Source organism: Echeneis naucrates, chromosome 9 (genome assembly GCF_900963305.1).
Source record: "Echeneis naucrates chromosome 9, fEcheNa1.1, whole genome shotgun sequence".
In the NCBI taxonomy this organism is placed as follows: domain Eukaryota; kingdom Metazoa; phylum Chordata; class Actinopteri; order Carangiformes; family Echeneidae; genus Echeneis; species Echeneis naucrates.
This window is the reverse complement of record NC_042519.1, coordinates 21,819,039-21,836,548: the sequence shown is the minus strand read 5'-3', so window position 1 is coordinate 21,836,548 and position 17,510 is coordinate 21,819,039. Positions and strand designations below refer to the sequence as shown.

Below are 17,510 nucleotides of genomic sequence, written 5' to 3'. Positions count from 1 at the left end.
TGACAGTCTAGTCATCAGCTCTGCTGAGAGAAAGAGAGAAAAGCCAGGTCTAGTCTTCATGACGGTAAAAACTCTGCTGCAAAAATATCTGTCATTTCTCTCCATTAATCATAACAGGAGATTAAATATGGCCTCATATTAGACACAAACACAGCAGAAGAGCACTCAAGATTGTAAGAATAAAAGCATTTCATAGGAGGAGTAGCTAAATGTCAAGATGATATTTTCATAAGTAATACTAAGGTGTGAGCCACTGAGAAAGGACATTTAAAATACTGTCAGCAGGGTCAGTACTTCGCTCAGCTGACGTTACAAGAGAGTCACCATAGCCTACATTTATCTGCTTATGTGTGAAATGATAATGGACATAGAAACAAATGTGTTTGTCGCGCAGTTAAATTCCTTCTTCCTTCTTTGCTGGATTAGTGACTAGCTTCATGAAAAGCAGCATCTGTGACTCTGTCATATTCAACCGCCCCCGTGAGTTTAGATTATTGTAACATAATGACTGGTGTAACAAGGAACAGAAATCCACCTACCAGCACCTCTAAAGCTCATCTTGCTTTCTTTTTGGTAACGTGTTCAGAAACTTTCTCTGTGGTAGAATTTCTAACAGACTACGGCTTCCAGCAGTCAAGCAAATATTTTAGCAGCTCGTGATGAGACTCCTACGCTTCTTCAGCAAACTGCTCCTGGTCCTCCAGGTCCGATAGGTGCCTTTTCCCATCTGTGAGACTAGATTCGGACTCATCGTGCACCACTGAAGAATGGTCCGATCTTTTATGATCACTCATTTTCTCCCAAAGTCTTCCTCCATGAAGCCCATGGACTGAACATTTTTGTTATTATTATTATTATTTCGTATTTGTTTTGACTTTATCCTTGGCTCCGTTTCCACCCTTCTGTTTAATATAAGGTTAATTTTCCTCTAATGGCCTCATCCAGGGAGGTTGTTAATATTAGCAACTGTGGTCTGAGGAGTTGCCCTTGATTTTGACTATCTGCACAGCAGATATTCATCTTCCTTATCTGCTCAGACAGCTCTTCTTCATCTTCATATTTTTTCATAATCAGTGTGGTACGCACGTGATACCAAGCAGACCAACAAGCAGTTTTCTCCATTTAAACAGGTCAAATTACTGATTATAAGAGGGCAGCTGTGATAGTAATCAAACAATAGCCCGTCAGGCCACTTATTTTTCACCAGCTCCATCTTTGTAGAATATTACACTCTTCAAATTCAACTCTTTTTACAACTTCCGTTTAGTTCTGTGGCGTTCAAGTGTGCCTGACAAAAGCCATAATTATTATTAGTGTAAAACAGCGGTGTGCAACTCACTGTCCTCTGGAGGTGTGAACCAAGAGAGTGACTAAAGTGGACGTGGCTGGACACACACAGTTGAGTGCCAACATGGCATACTTGAACTCCTCTTCGCACACTACGTGATCTGATTGAAATGGATAAATTAAAGTGCAAGGTTAGATTTCGAAGCATTTTAAATTTTTAATGTAGTAGCTGTTTAAAACATTATGTGCGTGGCCTTCAGGCACTCACCAGCAAACTTAACATGAAATTTATTTTCTGGTTTGAGAATCTGGACGTAGAGAGGACAATTTGGAGCAAAGTCCTTTGCAGCCCAGGCCCGCAAAATTGTCTGGTGATCCTGTGGAACAAGAAATGGACCCATTTTATTCATCCAGTCAGTCAGTTCTAAATGCATTTAGATTTTTATGGACCTCAAGTTGGCCCCAGAGACTCAAAGTGTGCTCAATACTATATATTATCTGAATATCTACAATATCTTATTTTTAAAAGGATAAAAAAAAATAAAAAATCTGAAGAAGAAATGGCACTGTTGAAATTGTCCTTTTTCTGAGAAGGTTTATGCTGAATGTGAAGCAGAGGTGATCAATGTTGCCGTGACTCACAGCGGCAGTTCGGTCAACTTCGTTCCTGCTGCTCAGGATGAAGCAGGCCTCGGCATCATCCATCCTGGGGATCGACAGAGGCGAACAGAGAAAAGAAAGGCAGGGTCACTGTTTGGAGACAGCTGAGAGATCATTTAACTATACAGAAAAGTCATTACTTGGAGAGATCAACGGCTTAAAGAAAAAAAGAGGGATGGATGCAATTACATCACTCTATGACGGTGGCTGGAAAGCTTAACTGCATCAATCTCGCACAAAAACAATCTGCTGTTGGTCGACATCAGGCTTTATCGTGTTGTCGTTACGAAGAGTAGGGATCATTCATTTGGGAAAGAAAACTTGCATGCTGTGAACTTATTGAAAACTATGTGCGTCTTAAATGACTACATTGAAATTCTTCAGGGCTGATGTGTTGATGAGGCTTACCTGGCTGAATGATTTTATCTCTTACAACTCAGTGCGTGAAATTGCCAATAACATCTGATCCCCTGCACTTTGCAGTGGGGGGTTGGCTGCCAGATAAATTCATGACTTATTTTACACCATCATGACGTCTTGATAATTTTGCCAAAAATCACACAGCGTCATGACAAACAGCATGAAAATGCACAACAGCAGCCCGTGTTCTCCCCCGAGGCAGGAAAAACCAAATAAAACACGAGAGACAGATTTTGCTGTAATACTGAGCCAATTTCCAACGTGATCAGGCACAATATTATTATTTTTTTATATTATCTAAACAGATGATATAAGAATGCATCCCATTACACTGATGAGCAAGCACAGGGAAGCCAAATGGACTTGAAAGTATATCACAGTAACTGCACCTCTGTGGTTTTTCATTGCCAGTGGAAGGCTTACACTTTATCTTTATACATAAATACTATATAGAATAATTACAGAGATTCTTATCCCTAAGTGAAACAAAACAACACAAAGATAATGTGATAGACTGGGACGCAGAATTAGGCATTAACACCTGGTTATATCAGTGAGAGGAAGATTTTACGTAATTAATTAGCAGAAACAATTTATCAGGAACAGTTCAGAGGTCTGAAACAGGGCAACATAAAGGGCGCAATCATAATTGGGACACAATTAAGTGCATGTTTATTTCTGTTTAGTTTGCCTCAATGTGAAATGCATTCCATATTTTTCTCACTTGGCCCTCATCAGGTCCTGGTCTTTGAGGGCAGAGCCTTGCAGGTAGATGACCCGCTGAGACCACAGAGGGATCTGAAGGATACGGCGAACCTGAATATCTATCTCTGTCGGGCACAGAATCACCACGTAATAGTCCTGCACGACAACAAGAAAAAAGTGCATTTGCTATAACCCAAAAAAATTTATATTCTACAGAACATGAAATATTCCTGACTAAATAAGCTGACCCCAACCCACAGAACAGCTCAGAACAGCTAGTACCTGTAGTCTGGGATGAGCGTAGAACTCGTTGAGGAAATCCATCAGCAGGTCAATCTTCAGGGAGCTGACACACAACACCACATGCTTCTCCGTCTGTGCACGGTGGCGGCTGTAGTTCCCCCCCAACTTCTGGCTCTCCATCCACAGGTATGCCAGTTCTTCAAACTGACACAACATCAAATTTAATGTGACGTTACAAGCAACAAGAATTGAATGAATAACATCAGACAGACAGATTTGCTGTCTGGACACAGATGGGGAAATGCGCTGGAGTGAAAACTGTTGATGGTTTAGTCTGGAAAGCATGAGTTCACTTCTATTTCTCAGCCAGTTTGCTCTGCAGGAGTAATCACCTCAGAACATTTAAAGCGACCAACATGTTTGAGATCTTAAAAAAAATAAATAGCAAAATGAAAAGCGTGGGATGGCACGACTTGGCTTGATTACTGAAAGAGATTGGAAACATCTCCTGCACCCAAAATGTCAGAGCAAAAAAAAATCTACTGCAGTGCTTGCCTCTATCAGCCTTTGAATGTTAGAACAAAATGCCATTGAATATTTGACCTTAACCCTACAAGGATAATGACTGGGTGCTGAATCAGGACCTGACTCGCGGTTTACTCTGGAATTTAACTTTTAATTGCTCTACGTTGGTTTAACTACCTGTAGTGGGAGGACCACCAAAGCAACACAGATGAGAATGACCACCAGCAGCTGGGAGGGCCAGATCTGTGGTGTGACGTCCCCATAGCCCACAGTGGAGAAGGTGACGATGCAGAAATAGAACGAGTCAAACAAGGACAGGTTCTTCCCAGCCCTCTCCAGGTGTTGGATCCCACAGGCTCTGCAGAACAACAAGGAATTACAAAGTGGCGTGACACACGTCTCCTAAGGATAAAGATAATCCAAATGAAACAAATGAGGAGATATTTTAATTAGGGGATCTGCAGTATTATGATTTAGCCGGGTGGATTGTGTGTCAAAATTCAATTTGAACAGGATCAAAGGGCACCAAAGTCAATACTGCGAAGGCTCCTCTGTCATTCAAAGCAACACTAGTTGAAGATTTAATGAAACACCTGAGACAGATGGGGGGGGGATCTAACTGGACAGAGTGGAGTGGATGAGGTCGGTGCTGGGAGGAGGCCAAGGCTCAGTAAGGCCGCCAAGGAGAAGTGACAGCTTTGATTAAAACAAATGAGCTTCTTTAGACTGGAAATTGAAGCGATAGAAGAAATAAGGGAAAATGAACAAAAAGCTATTTAGACCAACCAAAAAAAAAAAAAAAAAACCTAACAAGGCTTTTCCTTTAAAGGTCTCATGTTTCAGACTCTTCCTGTGTTTAATATGAAGTTTCAATGTTCATAAAAAGATATTTGTGGTTTTAAGAATGGAAAATCATGATGTAGTTTTAGATTCCTCCAGTGACAAAAGGTTGGCCAGCCAATTAGAGGAGAGACTCTGAGCCTTTCTTTTGATTGGCTGAATTTGTAACACCTGTGACAATTAAGGGGAAGGTTCAGATTCAAGCACTCGATTTTTCCCTGAGGCAGGGTCCACAGTAAGATTACATGATAGCTTCCACACTCACCCAGTGAAAACCAAACACAGCAAGGTGCAGATGAGGATGAACACCTGGTTGAACATGGCCGAGTGGGTCCTCTGGATGGCACGATGGAAGTCATTCTGGACAGAGTAGCACAGAGACATACAGGCAGGTTTGAGAGTCATATTCTTACCACATCTTTACATTCAGTAAGAAAAGCAAATTAACATCCCAATATTCATGAACTTTGCTTTGATTTGTGTAGATTCTTTCTGTGCAAGGCTACACAATAAAATAAATTAAATTCAATTGTTTTATTGGTCTTCCATATCGTACTTTGTCCCACAACATACTGTCCATCTTGAAATATATGCCGCTCACGACTCATTTCCATTTGCACCTTGTTAGCGTGTTCTGCCTGCCACTGCTCTCTCTCCATGTGCTGCTCTATATGGCCCCAGATTCTACCATCTGCCCAATCACCACCTTGGCGTGAGGCTTTTACTCAGTCGTTGTCTCATCTGCATCAGAGAGAGCATGCACTCCCACGGTTGGATATCATATAATTGCTTTGAATTCCATGTACATTGTGAATTTGCACCCGTTGCATATCCTGAACAATACCGATGCTCCAGCACGAATATTCTGCACAGCACACATTTTCCTCCCTCCTGTTTTTCTATGTTGCATTGCAGAAACTGGTTCTTGCCTCCCTTTTTTTGGACTGACTCGCTTTTGGGTTTAATTTGGTTTAAAATGTGCACTCCCCCAGGTAATGTAATTCATCATTATGCCAGCATACCGCGGTGTAGGTCTCAAGTGTCTTAGGTATTAGTATGCGTTGCATCACAGAACCCCTGCAACTAGAGCTGCTGGGATAATGACCATCAACCACATTAACTCAACTCTCAGTCTAGTCCACTAAAAGAAAATATCTAAAAGTACACCTGAGAAAAATGTATGTAATATGGTGGCAGATCTGTTCAGACTCTATCCAGAGCCTTTCTTTATTTCTCCAAACAGCTTGAGTAAGGTTTGTTAGCCAAAGGGGTAATCTCTCAAAGTAACCAGCATTAACACCAACAATCACTTTAAAACATATTAGCATTAGCTAGTGCATAAATTAGATGTGTTAACAAAAGGATTGTCGACTAATGAGAAAGAAAAAAATTAATTTGCTCAACTGAAATCTGTGCACGCAGCAAATTTGTATAATCTCACTCTGAGCCTTACTGATGAGCTGAGGAGACCTCCAATATAGCTGTCGTGGGGCAAATAATGCTCCTTCAAAGCCTTGAAGTGTTGACTTGCCTATTTTGAAATGCATCTACAAATGGTGCACAACAATATATAATTATAATCCAAGTATAAAATACTCACGATCATGTTCTCCAGGGCACCTTTGGCTAGCCAGCAGTTAAGAAATACAGGGACAAATATGTTTCTCAGTGGAGGCCAGAAGATCTTACAGGAGAAAGGATGAAGAGAGAAAATGAAAAAAGAAAAACAAACAAAATGGATGAGATACTAATCGGTGAACAGACCTGAGCCAATAGGAAATCTTTATTCTCAAGAAGAGGGAAAAAAAAAAAAAAAGTTGCCTGCTTTCCATAAAGGTTATTTGGATGTTGAATATTCAGGCCGGAAAAGGTATAAAACTGCACTGGAGGGATTCGTATTGGATTATTAATTGTACAGAACAAGCCAATAACAAAATGACCACAGAAGCCCAAATGGAGTTTGCTGATACACTTTGAAGGAACAGATTGAACAGACTGATCAATTTATTCAGGTTAATTACTCACGGTGATTATAAATGGCACTGTATTGATCATCTCCAATATGAAGGATATCTGGAATATCTGCTCCCAAATGTTTCCCTGAAATGAAGAGAATAATTCCAGTTACAATGACCTTTAGTTGGAAATTTAATCTTTTATCACAGCTGAGTCCAAACATGATTCTTTCTTTGGTGCAAGTATACTAAAGGTGTAACTAATTACAGCTGATGGTAATTAATGCTGTGACCTGATTTTGTTGCATTCAAAAATATTTCCTTGTTTGAGAAGGAGGTTGCTGATTTTCATTTAATATGTTCTTCTAATTTCATGATTTTTTTTATTTGTTTTTAAACTAGTATAAGCTTCATTTTTTTGCGCATGCATGTGTTATGTAAATGAAGTTTATTATCATGCGCATCAGGATTACATACTAGGTCATATTCAATATAGCATGCCAATACAAAACAATACTTTGTAGACACTGGCAAAACGTAGACCTTATTTCCAAAAGTCCATATAATAGTGGATACATATGAAAGTGTGGTTGCAGCCAACTGCATATTGGGAGCTCAGAAGAGATGAAAAGATTCAGATATGATATGGATTCTGTCTATGAAGGAGCTATCAAAAAGTGGAATAAAGAAAATACAGTGTTGTTATCCCAACACACTGTGTTACAAGATAAAGAAAATCTCAAATAAATGCAGTAGGAGTCCCCTTCATGACCATCCGAGGAGAGATGAAAAAACACACAGAGAGGCATGAAGAGACAAACAACAACAGCAACAAAAAAAGAATGCATTTAATAAAATCCCTGACCAAATTTTAGAGAGCACCACGGGGAAAGGAGCTAAAGTGTACAGAACAGCACGTTTAGGAGAAACTATCAGTCTCAGATCAGAAAATTTAAAAGACAATATTTCCAAGTAAACATAAATTGAGACTGGCAGTACTGCTGAAGACCTCGGCTGTGACATGATTCAGAGAAGATAGTAGGAGCATATTCTGCATGTTTGGTGAGGTTTTCGTTAATTATTTTCAGATCTGAACATATCCAAAAAAAAAAAAAAACAACAAAAAAACAAACAACATATTCAGCCCAACACATGAGGCTGAATTCAGCCACACATCCACATCACTGAAACTTTCCATTTCTGGGAAAATGAATTATTGAAGATGAAACCCAGAAGCTGCACTTCCAGCTTTTAGATAACCTGTCTTTGCCACAGTGAGCAATGTCTCAGCCTCAAATTAGGACAAGAAACTCTTGGACCTGTGTCTTTTCCGTGTGCCTTGGCACTGGGATTTGGACTGGACTCCAAGAAATGTTGGAGCACAGGAGGAAATAAACAAGTGGTGCTGGACTTTCAGACAGCTGCAAGACATCAGCATGTGTTATCAAGAGAAGCTGTGCACTGTGGGGCCATTTCTTACCTTGTAGCTGAGATATGTGATAAGCATGGTCTCCAAGAAACTGATTAAGGCCACTGTCACCTGGAGCAGAGAGCAAGAGATGGACTTATCAGAAACGAACAGCTGCCAACTCATCAATTCTGGCTTCACTGAGGAACTACTGTGCTCTGCAATTCTTTTATCTAGTAAATGTACTTGTGTTTGGCTCAAACTCTGCAGTGAGATTCAATTCATGCAGTAGAATGGAATTTATATGCACTTTCACTGGCATATCGTCAGTCTCACCTGTATTTCCCATACAGGCTCCCGTCTGGTCACCCAGAAAATCAATTCCCTGTCAAAAACCATGAGAAGGGTAATCCTCACACCTTCATACAAAGTAAATGTAACATGATTCAGGTTATAATTATGCAATTTTGAACGAAGCATACCAATTGATTCCTGTTGACTCTGATGTGTTTGTCCAACTGTTGTTCCGACACATTACACTGTCGAAAATAAAGAAAAAGCAGAAACAAGGGAAGCACCCGAGGGGCATTAATGTGTGTGCGAAAGTGCGTGCATAAGTGGAAACAGCCACAGGGAAACATTTTCCATCAGTTAACATGCTACCCCAAAGAACAATCTCAACATGCCTCTAAAAGCTCTTTTCACAGAGCGTCTACAATATCAGCATGACTGCACTGTAATAGCAAATTATCTGTGCTCATTTTTTTACTAACTATACGTTTTACACGCAATAAATAAGAGAATGCTCTCACTTTAAAACAAACATCCCGTTTCTAAGACATCAAACTTTCACAAGGTTGCAGACTTAGATTCTGATTTAAGGTATATTTTAATTTTCATACGGCAGCATGGCGGCATAGTGGTTAGCGCTGCTCCCCACATGGGAGTTTTTCCTCCCCACATGCAGAAAGTCATCTGGTTCGTTTGGAAGTGATAAAAGCTAAGAGAGGTGCTGTTTTTCTGTCCCTTTAGCATCAGGCGTGGGGAATAAGTGATGCCTGGGGAAGCTTTGACTGAGTGCGAGTCTCACCTTCCATTGACTTCCTTGAGGTCATCCAGGCTTACTCTCACTATATAGAGGGCGCAAGTGAGGATCTTCAGTGAGAAGTTGAACAGACGGATTCTCAGGCCTGCAGAGCAGAAAACACAGCAACATCTGATATATGACTCAAAAACTGGTCCAGCTTAGCCTGAAACAAATAAACAAAAATCTATTTTTTTCCTCCAATCGCTCATATTTTGTTCACACAGCTGACCACATTCATAAAACATCTACACACCCTGTTCATCATCTAGCACTTTTTCCAGACCAGTCTGCTTTGAAAATTTAAAACCCCACAATGTTATGTCCTCTTCTGATTGATGATAGAAGGTCTCTCCACATTAGGATCCTGCTTGAACATAGGTTGTTCAGGTGCATGAAATGCTTGTGGTGAAAGACCTGCAGAGACTTTATCTGCCGAAGCCTTGAAGCATGACTAATGCAGCTCAGCATTGCTCTGACAACCCGCCACAACTGATTTCCCCTGACATGCAACTTTCACATCCTCCAAGGGCAAAAACAGCACCTTTATTGGTTTGTAATATCATGTTAAAAGGACTATGAGATAAGATAAAGCACTGTTGGGATTACACAGAAGTAGCAGAGAAGGAAAACAAAAGGTACTCGCGGGAGTGCACTGATGAGCGCACACACAACGTGCAGTTATGCAGGGGGGAGGGGAAAAAAAAAAAAAAACTTGCCAGCATACTTGCCAGCCAGAGGATGGTGCTAACTGAATTAACCATTTCCAATCAGCCTCAGCACCTACTTAATCTCTTGTGACGTGACCTCTTCACATTAAGCCACCATCAATATTAAAATGATGTGAAAACCGGGCAAACAAACAATGTTGCAGTGAAATAGAGCAACAGACCCCTGAAGCCAAGGGTGACATTTTCACCAGACTCTGTTGTTTTATGCCAAATATCATGGCAGATTAGTCAAAATGACAAATTAAAGCAGACGCAGCAGAAGCACGGCAGTGATGAGAATATGTTAACAGCATGTTTTTCCAAAGCGTTCCCATGGTGTTTTTTTTTTTTGTTGTTGTTGTTGAAACAACTAGACACAAACAAACTATTTTCATGTGCATTATGTTCCAGACATAATGCACCAACCCACAGAGTCACAACATCGCTCTGAGATGCTGAAGTATTGTCAGTCTTATCTCCAAATGACAAAAACCCAGCAGCCCTGCCTCATCTTGCAACAAATGAGCCATGCTGGGCCAGTGTACATACACAAACAGCTACAGTCATTTAAAATATGGCAGCTAATGTTATTCAAAAACCCCCATCTAAGACAGAAATTGGATATGCATCATCACAGGCTGCATTTTCCTACATCATGCTTTTATTTCCTCATTTAGCTCGGAGCATTTCTGAGTGGCGGCGGGCCGTGATGTTCCCCCATTGGCTGTACTTACTTGACCTTTGGTTTTTGATGAAGAAAAGCTTCAGCCTCTCCTTGAAGGTGTTTTCGTTCACATAGAACTCCACCTGCACCCTGCAGAGGGGGAAAGGGGCGAAATGTCAGAGGAGAACACATTTACAGCAGGTCGTGCAGATTGCAGAAATGCTCCGAGCCCCTTGCCAACACATGCACTGCAAAACTGATAGCATGTCACTGAGAAAGGTTCCCAATTCCGTTTGTAAAAGATGTTAAGCATGTAAAGGCGCTATATAAACAGGTGTGAGACGAAGAAGTGTATTTACACTTACATTTATGTTGAAGTCCATACAATCATACAGTCAGTCAGACTCATGTTTGCATTTCTTTATTGTTCTGATACCCGCGCCAATATAATACCCAAGTTTCTATATTGGTCGTGCTCTCCAGTATACCTGAATTTGAACCGTTTTCTACCAACATTCCCAATTTTTTGTTTGACAGTTGACGATAAAGAAACATTTCATTGTATGCACTATCGATTGTGCCATCGTCATGATTATGTTTGGTGATGGTTTCCAGTCATTTAGCTCTTCCAAGTGCAAGATTGGATTCTGCCGTTTCCCTCCGTTCACCATCAGTCATTGTGTATAATGTGCAAGCACTGCTTTGATTATTAGACAGAGACAATGACACTCTCTAAAACGTGCAGTTGAAAGACATGACAAACTGAATTTCCATAAGTGTGTGAAATCATGAGGATAGTCTGGTTTATGGTACAATAAGCACTTACACAAAATTGGGTATTGACAATCATCTATTAAAAACTGCAGTTACTTCAAATCTAACAGCTATGCTCTCTCATCGATGACACTTAATGTGACAAATGAAAGTTTTGAGTTGGCTTTAATAGGCTTGGGGCGCCTGATCACATGATCATTTAAGCATGAAAGATCATATACTTACTTTATAGCTACATTGAGAGGGATGAAAGCAATGGTCTGGGTTTACTAGGAGTATCTGTCATATAGACTGCTTTTTGGCACCAATGAGCACAGAGGGGTAATAATAACAGCCCCATTGAACTTTCTTCCCTTTGTTTCAAGCCGAACACGGGGTACAAAAGGCAGGGGAGGACAGGGAGAGCAAGGGGGGCAATTACTGCAGCAGACTGAGGGAAGTGTGTATGTGTTGATAAAGTGTAGGTGGAAGAAACATGCACCACCTCCCAGCTATTCCCCTCTCTCCCCCTCTTCCGGCCCTGATCACCATGGAGACAGCTTCCAAGGCAGGAAATGTTGAAAGTGTTTCTCACTATAGGGGATGAGGCAATGCCACACACACAATGACATGATATTTTCTATAGGAACCAACGACACATCATCATCTGTGTAACTCAATCCTACTCAAACATAAACCAATTATAGAGGCTGCTCATTCACCTGATATTCAGGAGCATGGCTACAGACGCCAATGGTGGTGAATCGGGCTGCCTGCATTGACACGGGCATCAGACAGTAATTACAGGTAGCTGCAATTACACATGAAGCCTGCAAAACCTAAAATGTGACTCTAAAATAAACTCTGCGTTGGCTCTGGCCTGACAACACTGAAGCAGTGACACAGCTGAGTGTGTTTCTGTCTGTGTGTGGGTGTGGAGGGTGATGATAACCATGAAGAAGCCTGTACCGTCTTCTAAAAATATTCTAATATGAAGCTTCTCTGGCTTTCTAAATGGAAGACAAGACACCTGACCGGCCCAAGAAGGAGCATTTTGTGTTACGCTGGCTCTCTATTTCATTACATTTAGTTTAAAGTAGATGAATTATAAATAAAATAAATAAATAATTTTTCGGCGTTAGGGTCTTTTCATCCAAATGGAATGAGCCCGATTCAATCCCGTCTACAATCTAGACAACCTTCTAGCTTTCTAGATAGTTCTGCCACCACTTTTTCAAATCTTGGAGACTCCCAGGATTGGCTCACCCAGAGCAATACCTTTTAAGTACTTGCAGTCTTTTCTTTGGCATCACTGTAGACCGCGAGCCATTACTGCCAAGTTATGGACATTAGCCAAACTGTCAAACGTAAACACAAGAAGTTTAACCGTCCAAGATGCCAGACGGCATCAACAGCAGACTGGGACCTATTAACCTTAGAAAGGCGCACTTTCTTTGCTTCCACTAAGCTTTAAGATGGCAAGAAAGGGATAGGCCAGGATGGCACAAAGTCACAACAGATGCATCAACGGTAATGTAGAGCCTTTGTGTACATCACAGCCATTCATAATATGAGACAGACTCCTTAACAAGTGAGTGATCAAGATGAAAGTAATGAAGAGCTTAAGTGCAACCTGAAAAACTAGCCTGATGAGGGCGAATTCTGATTAAGTTTGGAAGTGTTAAAGTTGCAAACGCAAACACACACACACACACACACACACACACACAAGAATGAGAATGAGCAAACCATGACCATTGCTAGTGGTAGGATTACAATTTTATGCACCTTTGCCCAAAACACAGAGCAACAACAACTGCTTTGTAGACATCAAACAGCGTGTTGACCTGGGGAAAATCTCACTGACAGAGCAGAGCTGTCCAAGCACCTGTGTTTATTATGGCGCTGGGAGAAAAAAAACAAACAAACAAACAGAACAACCAATCCTGTCAAACAGCTGCTATGTGCCACAGAATATTTGTCAAAGTGACACTGGGGCAAGCATAGGTGAACAATAATATGGATTAGCCTAGCGTAGCATCACCTTAGGAACTGCAGGAGGAAGCTACAACATGGATCGGTACTGAAATGGTGCACTGATGCTTCTGCAGAACAGAAAGTGGAGAACATTTTCAGTATCATGATCTTGTAGAAGGTATTATATAATGTGCATCTGGCAGCACTTAAAATCAAGACAGAGTAACCATCCCAAGATAACTCCAACAATGTTGTCATAGCAACTAATGAAATGAATAGCCCTTATTTCAAATTTAAACAGCATGCATCATAGTTTATAGTAACATCTAGTCTCCGGGGCGTAGAATCTGCACACAGACCATCAGCATCATGCATCTCATCTGATGACCTGTGTGGCGACAGTGGTCTTTTTTTTAATTGTTTCACTATCTGATCTCACGTTTGTTCTGATCCCCCCCTCTCGCAAAGCAAACAGTTGAAAATAGAAAATTTGCCATGCACTGCCCTCAGAAGTGTGCCTGAAAAGAAAGCTTAGAGGGATTCTAAAAATAATACACTCAGACATGAATATTAAAAAGCTGTGGCATCTTTGTTATGCTCTGCCTATGTTTCACAGAACAGCATCTAAAGACCTCCCATAGTAAAGGTACTTTTTGTCCAAACGCCTCATGACAATATTAAAAGTGTGGAATGGCGCTTTAGGCTAGGGTAAGATATGGGATGTGTTTAAGTGTTAAAGTACACTGTGAAACGGATAATGAAGCCGAAAACCTCATGAGGAAACCGTAATACATTGTTATAATCACCTTAATGGGTGCAAGCCGACTGATGAGAGTAACATGCAGCAGCAGGTAAGGGCCATTTCTGGTCCTCTGGGGCAGTTTTATTGCATGCATGCTGCTGTGTATGGGAGGCACGGAGAGGATCTTTGCTGTGTTTGTTTGTCCATGATTTTTTTATGATGTGCCACCTCTTTACTGGATTGCCAGCCAACTTTTAACATCTTATCTCGAACCAGATTTGAAAAGTACCAAGGTGTCAGATAAAGGCCAAATGGGGTCCTTTAAAACAGCTACTAGCTTAGCATTAGTGCTGCATCAATCTACAAAGAGTTAAGCTCAGAAAATGGCACACAAAGTCAAGTGTAAGAAATGATACCCCAGAAATACATTTTAAAAAGCAAAAGGGGTCATCTCTTTGCCAAATAAAAGCTGAGATGTTCCAGTGAATAAGCATTACCCTAACACACAGAACCTGACTAAGAAAGCCCTTAAATTAGCAATGACATCTAGAGGGAACTTAAGGTTATATCACTGGTGTTAAAAGACGGCTTTGATATTAACTGCTACTCCTCCTAGAGCAGAGTCAAGAAGCCACAGTTTCGTTTGCAGAACTGAAATAGAGAAACAAAAGAAAGCAGGAGTATTATATTTTCTCATTGGCAATCCTCAGAAACGAAAACAACACTTCTTTCTTATGTTGTAGGAAAAAATATCACCAATCTTTCAATACTTGCACAATTTTACTTTGAACTTCACTTCATGATCTCAATACAGAATCGGTAGCCTACCTACTGGAGCTAATCAGGGATGTCTCTGCATGACGTTTCACCATGTTAAGAGGAGCCAGTTGGAATAATGCACAAGATGAAATAACCAGTTTAACTGCACTTTGTTGGCTCTCTTGCTTCATTAGTAAAGGTGCATGATTTTTTGTTTTATGTACACAGACACGTGTGAACCCAAAGCATGGTTTCCTGAATACGCAATGGTAGATTCACTCTGAGGAGCTACAAACCAAACTTGATTTGACATTTCCTGTGATGTGATACAACAGGCTCAACCTTCCAATACCACAAGAAATACTTTCATGTTGCATTTGACTATTGTAGTTTTTAAATAGGCACAGAAGCGTTCCATTTATGTTGTGACCACAAAATGCAATGTGGTCTGTCAGCTTGAGCAAGACTGCATGCAAGTGTTGCTTGCCAAGCAACACTTGCATGTCAACACATGCTTATAGCTCACCACTTATCACATCCCTAAGGATCACAATCCATTTTCCAACATTTTACAGCCCCAACAATCACTACACTCTAGTGGAAATCCCTAATAGATGAGTAGTGGAGCCCTCCGCAGCAGAGAAGGAAACTCAAACTGTCACAGTGATTAAAACTATAGTATGAATGTTGTCGTGATCAGTCACTCAGCCGCATGCACAGCAGCAGTACTTGACATGTTGGTGTTTTCAGCCCCTGTAGCAGCAATATTAGCTTTATATATGTTAATTTGTCAGGATATTCTTTCATAACCTGCTCAAGTCCAGACTGTACATTCAGGCAAAAGAATAAGAATACACCAGAAAGTTAATTAAACATTTACAGGCTTCCTTTTCACCATTTATTGTGGTATAGTAGGGTTTGGCAAAAATTTACAATGGGCTAAAATGTTTGAGGCTCCCACAACAACTGTTGAAAAGGTAGCAACAAATGGATTTGTTATTCCCAGATATCTCATTACCACAGCAATCACTGGCCACTTTGGTGATGATGGCAGTATAACTTCCAAACACAAACAAGGCATTACATTTTTGTCCACATATGGTCAGAGTGAACAGTGCTTTGGTGCTCGCAGATATTATCCCAATCAGTCTGGTATACAGTTACCATTGCAGACACAATCCATGCCATGCAAGCATGATGCTGCCAGGGACTTACTGGGCATTAGTTGAGTCCATACTGTACTCCTCCTGATACCTGGACGCAGCACACATGGACACAGACAGGTACAGATTAGGAGAGAGTGGTCGAGGTCACAGGAAAGGGAAGGAGAGGAGGAAAAGTTGACACCACTGCACTTTATCTGAATTCACTTGCATCTTGTGTCAGAATGCAACCACTTTATAACCTTGAGGGCGAACCTCATCAGGTCGTGCAGCAAGACGGTCCATGCTGTGAAATTATCATGTTAGCTAATACAAGATACAAAATTATCAGTCATCCAACTTATACGTAGGCACTTCAATCTGGGGCTTGGCTTCAGTCAGAAATGACATGAAATGACAATTACATCCAATTGTCTCAGGACTTCTTGCTGCACAGTCAGGAGCTACTGTCAAGACTTTTCCACCAAGGTTTAACAGACACCTTCAAACGCCACATGCAAGTAAATAAACGTTAGCAGTGGGAACAGAAAGTTTGTGCTTGAAAAGAAATACAAAGTGTATTGGACACATGCAAGGTAAAGACTATACATTGACTTAATTGACCAAAACAACAACAAAAGCTCAGTTGACAGAACAGATGGGACACTTAATGCAAAGCACAGGGGATCAGTGGACACACCTTCTTGGTCCGTCTCAGAGGCATCTATTTGAGATGACCAGGGATCAAACAGAAGTGCACAACACTGACGACAGAGGAAGACATACTCATATTGATTTTTAAGGATGTGTGGACAGCTCTGATGGGTTAGCGGTCAAAAGGTTGACTGTTTGATGAGACACTACGATAAAATGAAGCCATCAATGATGTTATTTAAGTGTGGCCTACAATGACAAGCCCATTGTGCTAAAAAATGGCCAAGGGAGCACAGCAGTCCTTTATCTCCTTATAGAAAATATGAAGAAGAAACTATGGTGCATATGATGAATACATGCCTTTCTACCAACATTTCTACTAACATTTTTTTTTCTCCTACACAACATATCCCATACCTTATTCTGTACTGGCCAAGCTCATTCCTGACACAGAAAAAGGATGTTAATTTAATTTCCAAACCAGCATCGTCACTTATTAATTTGACTGCAAACGTGATTCCAGTGAGATTTAGAAAGAGTGGATGGCTGGTTTGGGGTTCATTTTAATGTTACACATATTAAAGCTGTCAGCAGGGTTATATTATTATTTAGGTTGTTGTCGCTTTCAAGCTTTGACAGAACAAAACCTGTCTATTGGTCAAAAGAGCAAAAAGAAAAGCTTCAAGATCATTATGTGACAGCTCTGAAGATAAACAAGAAGCATCATCATCCCATTTATGCCTTCTAAATGGACTAATGGATTGTACATTAAACTCAGGAAGTAGCTAGGTCATAGGAGACAGCATACACCTTTTCTGTGATTAATCAAGAACCTTTCAGTTCTAAGTGTTACTAAAAAGTTACGGCAATTGACTACAACTTTCTAGTAACGTATCTGTAAAAGCGTACACTCAATTACCTTAAGTTTGTCATTCACACGAGCCTCTTTTGTCAGAGAACTTGAATCATGTTGCATGAAATA

The 17,510-nt window shown here is 40.6% G+C and overlaps 1 protein-coding gene across 1 annotated transcript in view; it reads right to left on the bottom strand.

Moving 5' to 3' along the window:
- kcnt1b (potassium sodium-activated channel subfamily T member 1b) overlaps positions 1 to 17,510 on the bottom strand; it is a 53,266-nt gene that overhangs the window by 16,521 nt on the left and 19,235 nt on the right. The window contains exons 4-16 of the mRNA XM_029510554.1: positions 10,572 to 10,651; positions 9,134 to 9,233; positions 8,380 to 8,428; positions 8,116 to 8,175; positions 6,706 to 6,780; positions 6,281 to 6,364; positions 4,946 to 5,040; positions 4,018 to 4,198; positions 3,355 to 3,519; positions 3,092 to 3,228; positions 1,930 to 1,993; positions 1,556 to 1,664; positions 1,340 to 1,448 (exon numbers count right to left, since the gene is read on the bottom strand). Of these exons, the coding sequence (XP_029366414.1) occupies positions 1,340 to 1,448; positions 1,556 to 1,664; positions 1,930 to 1,993; positions 3,092 to 3,228; positions 3,355 to 3,519; positions 4,018 to 4,198; positions 4,946 to 5,040; positions 6,281 to 6,364; positions 6,706 to 6,780; positions 8,116 to 8,175; positions 8,380 to 8,428; positions 9,134 to 9,233; positions 10,572 to 10,651 (1,308 nt within the window). The remainder of the gene's footprint in view (positions 1 to 1,339; positions 1,449 to 1,555; positions 1,665 to 1,929; positions 1,994 to 3,091; positions 3,229 to 3,354; positions 3,520 to 4,017; positions 4,199 to 4,945; positions 5,041 to 6,280; positions 6,365 to 6,705; positions 6,781 to 8,115; positions 8,176 to 8,379; positions 8,429 to 9,133; positions 9,234 to 10,571; positions 10,652 to 17,510) is intronic.